This window comes from Cyprinodon tularosa, unplaced genomic scaffold, assembly GCF_016077235.1.
Source record: "Cyprinodon tularosa strain WSP-4 unplaced genomic scaffold, ASM1607723v1 ctg2167, whole genome shotgun sequence".
Classification (NCBI taxonomy): domain Eukaryota; kingdom Metazoa; phylum Chordata; class Actinopteri; order Cyprinodontiformes; family Cyprinodontidae; genus Cyprinodon; species Cyprinodon tularosa.
Window position 1 is genome coordinate 4,055 of NW_024038807.1, and position 3,983 is coordinate 8,037.

The following is a 3,983-nucleotide window of genomic DNA, read 5'->3' on the forward strand; positions in this document are numbered from 1 at the left end:
GCTGTCTTGTGTCTTTTTGAGAAAATTTCGCACTGTTTCACAGACGGAGCTTTAGACATATCAATGTTGTATCTTTTGAGCCTTACTTGCAGCTTTTAAAAGGGTTTTGAAAGAAAGTTTCAAACACTGTCCTCAGAGTTATTTACTGTGCTGCCATCACGGTTCTCGGTCACATGACCCTCCCAAGAAGTTTACATTTACAAAAAGGGAAGTGCAGGTTTATTCCCGATGGTGATCAGACACCTGCAACCACACAGCTGGATAAGGCACAACATTTCCCTTTTTGGGAGAACCATTTATTACATTTGTAGCAGGCCAAATGCCTGGAACTTAATACAAATACAATTATAACATTTACATTTTTCTAACAGCCTGACTCCATGCCACCCTGCAGAAAAAGAAGGAATAACCCTGAAAATGTGAACTATCCCAGACCACAGTGAGATTTCTGGGTCCCATCATCACAGAGACCCAAAGAGTCCACCATGGGACTGAAAGAGCCATTAAATGTGGCAGAACCGAGGTGAATCAGATGGGCAAGTTTATTGGTCATGTAGCAGAGAAAGCAGATAAATAGTTGGCCCTGAGAGATCTGTTGTCCAAGAGAAACAGCTGGTATTGGGGTCTCACCCCCAGTGGTTGCAATGTATGACCTGATGGAGACTCCAAGGTATCATCTGATGTTTCATTGTTCGGAGTGGGTGTTGTTCTCTGACATCACTGGGAAGACAACTGGCAACCAGTAGCTTATGACCAGTAGGACCAGTAGCTTATGCTTGGAGGTCTTTCTCTCTCTCCCACAGATCATCGTTATGCTCTAGTAGAAAAAGAGGCTCTAGCTTCTGCAGAAGAGGGAAAACCTTCTGCCTGGAACTGATCAGTAGTTTCATTGCTCCACCAAGGCGTAGGGAAAGGTAAAGCCCCAGATTCAACACCTTTGTTTCTAGATGTTGGAGCTTGGCCTGTTTTCCAGTGTAGTCCTGTTTCTCTGACTGTGAAGAGAAACAGGATGGAGATTTCCGTTGTCATGAAAAAAGGATTGCCAATTATTAATGTAGCCCACGTTGTTTTCAGGACACCACCTAGACAACCAGTGGTTGAATGACGACATGCGGCTAAACATGTCATCACTCTCCGACATTGTTTTGGCAAACTGGTACATTGACGAGAGGCAACTTTTAGTGACCTTTGATCAGCGTAGCCTACATGGAGAACGGTCTTCCTCTTTGTCCTCAGCCGTCTGTCTCAGCAGGGACATGATGTCACCTGTTCTGGCCCCATGATTGTGTCTCTAAGGCCATGTTTAATAATAGCTTTAATCAATGGTTAGTGAATGATTTTTGTTTCATATCAACTAAAGTTTCATTTCCTTTCATTTCCTTCTTCAGCTCATCTGAAACTGTGTTGAAAACTCGACTGAAGCTGACCTGAAACTGACTCAAGTCACTCCTGAGTCCCTACATGTTGCTCTCACAAGTTACGCCCACTCTCTTCCTCAGTGGGGCTGATGCCCCCCTAAACGCTGCTCTGATGTCACAGAAAGGCATCACCTTGATTGTCAATGCCACGCTGAGTCATGCCTTCCCCTCCTACCCAGGGGTGGAGTGTCTCCGCGTCCCCGTCTGTGATCTGCCCTGTGAGCGGCTGGAAGCTCATTTCGACCATGTGGCCGATCGTATCAATGGAAACCACACAGGAGGCACGCTGGTGCACTGCGCCGCCGGGATGAGCCGCTCTCCGGCTTTGGTGATGGCGTACCTGATGCGGTACCGTGGCGTGACGCTGTGCCAGGCCCACCGGTGGGTCCAGGAGAGCCGTCCCTTCATACGGCTGAACGTAGGTTTCTGGGAGCAGCTGCTGCGGTACGAGAGGAAGCTGTACGGCCGCAACACGGTCAGGGTGGAGCCCGACAGGGCGGGTCTAAAGAGGGTGGATCCAGGTATGGTGGTTCCTCTGCGGACGGAGCCGACCCGGGCTGAGGGGACGCAGAAAGACAACCGGTTAAAATCTGTACCTAGGTCACCTGGGACAACCCATACTCCCATGATGTCTCGCTCTCGGAAGACGATGTCCACCAATCCATCAAAAAGAGGGTGTTATCAGAGAGCAGCAGAACAACAAGCAGACAGCTGTGAGTAGGCGGAGCCAAGATACCTGGACAGGTGTGGAGCACCACTGTTAAACCTGCAGACTGATAGCTCTGTTAGCAGACAGAAACTTTCCCAGGGCTTAAAACGTGAGCGAGGACAGCAGAGTATTAGGATCAGACTAATTACAATAGTCCAGCCTTGAAGTAACAAATGCATGGACTAGTTTCTCAGCATCACCCCTGGACAGGAGATTGCTCATTTTAGCAATATTCCTCAGATGAAAGAAGGAAATTCTAGAAACCTCTTTGATCTGGGATTTAAATGACAGGTCCTGATCAAAAATAACAGCAAGATGTTTTACTTTATTATCTGAAATCAGTTTAATCCCATCCAAATGAAGTGACTGGCTAATCAGCTTCTTTTTCAGAGACTCTGGTCCAAAGACTATAACTTCTGTTTTGTCTGCATTCAGAAGCAGAAAGTTAAGAGTCATCCAGGTTTTTCTGTCTTCAGACATGCCTGTAATCTATGTAATGGGTTAGCTTCATCTGGATTATAGACAGATATAGCTGGGTATCATCAGCATAACAGTGGAAATTAATCCCATGCTGTCTAATAACTCTACCAATTGGGAGAATATTGGAGTTAGATTTGTTCAGGTCTTCCTTTGCTGTCCCTGCATTAATGCTCAGACATGCAGCAGCAGCCTCTGTCCTTCAGTCCTCAGAATGAGCAAAGTTCCTTTTTAACCAAATAGCCATTCTGGGATGGATCAACATGTTCAAAATAAGCAAGATTTTATAACTTCACATTTGGCACATTCCCAAAACTCACTGAATTTGAAAGAATCGATTCTTAAACTGCTGGAGGACATGGGGGATGTTCTCATCATTCTGCTTCATTCTATCTCTATAGTTCTGCTGCTATAGGCTTAGACTGCTGGAGGACATAGGGACCCCTTTTTCATCATTCTGCTTCATTCTATCTCTATTCTCCCACTCTGCAGAATCTGTTAGTTCAATCTCTAACGTTCTGCTCTCTCTGCTTTTTCTCATAGTAGCTTCATCTGGTCTGTTCCTGTTTGGCTGTGACTCCATCCTGGAGAGAAATATCAGCTGTGCTGCTGCCATCAACACCTTCAATCACACGCTGGGACAGAATTGTTGGCAGCCAGCGTTCCCTCTACTGTCCCGTGTGTCTCTGCCCCCTGAGCTCGCTGAGGACCCCTATGAGCAGCATCATCTGTTCGCTCTGAGGTCACTCACCAACCTTACACCTGTTAGAAACACGGGAAGATCGCAGGTTACATGGATTAGGAAAATAATCTGTTTACAGCTGCAGGTTCCACCAGTATGATTTGAATAGAATTGATTTGGTCCATTTTAAATAAAATCATGTTCCTGAAATGCAGTGTGTTATCTGTCAGAGTCTGATGTTACACCTTTCAGACGGAACCTTTGTTCACATTAAAACATTAACGTTACGCAATGAAACGTGCTGAGGCTGAATGTTTCAGTTATTTTAGCATTCCTTCTCACATAAATGATATGATTGTGAAAGCATGAGTAATATGCATAAATAAAAAATTAATGTCACTAGAATATGAACAAATCAGACTTTTTGTCCACATCTTCTCCAATGGTTTTCCACCTTATCCTTACATTTTAATGCAAGAAATAAATAAACATTCACCTTTGAAGAAATTCAGGGTAAAAGGGGCAAGAAAATCCACAGTTTTCTCCAGATCTGTTAAATAGCATTAATGAGCGTAATAAATCAATAGGACAAGGCAAGACAGAGTCCCTGCCAGTGATTGGTCACGTTTAGACGGCTTCAAAATAAATACACTTTGCTTATTAAAAAGGCCAAAGTAGAATTGTTTTTGTCCATCAT

General features: G+C 44.6%; 1 protein-coding gene and 1 long non-coding RNA gene across 2 annotated transcripts; both read left to right on the forward strand.

The window, feature by feature from the left end:
- Positions 1-1,384: 1,384 nt before the first annotated feature.
- On the forward strand, positions 1,385-2,091 carry LOC119784038 (dual specificity protein phosphatase 18-like; the record flags this gene model as incomplete). Its single annotated transcript, XM_038285886.1, has 1 exon — positions 1,385-2,091. A coding segment is annotated over exon 1 (630 nt), but the record flags the coding sequence as incomplete, so codon positions are not given.
- Positions 2,092-2,093: 2 nt separating this feature from the next.
- LOC119784037 lies at positions 2,094-3,583 on the forward strand. The gene is made up of 2 exons (XR_005280887.1): positions 2,094-2,162; positions 3,148-3,583. It is a non-coding gene; the product is annotated as an uncharacterized LOC119784037 (long non-coding RNA).
- Positions 3,584-3,983: the final 400 nt, after the last annotated feature.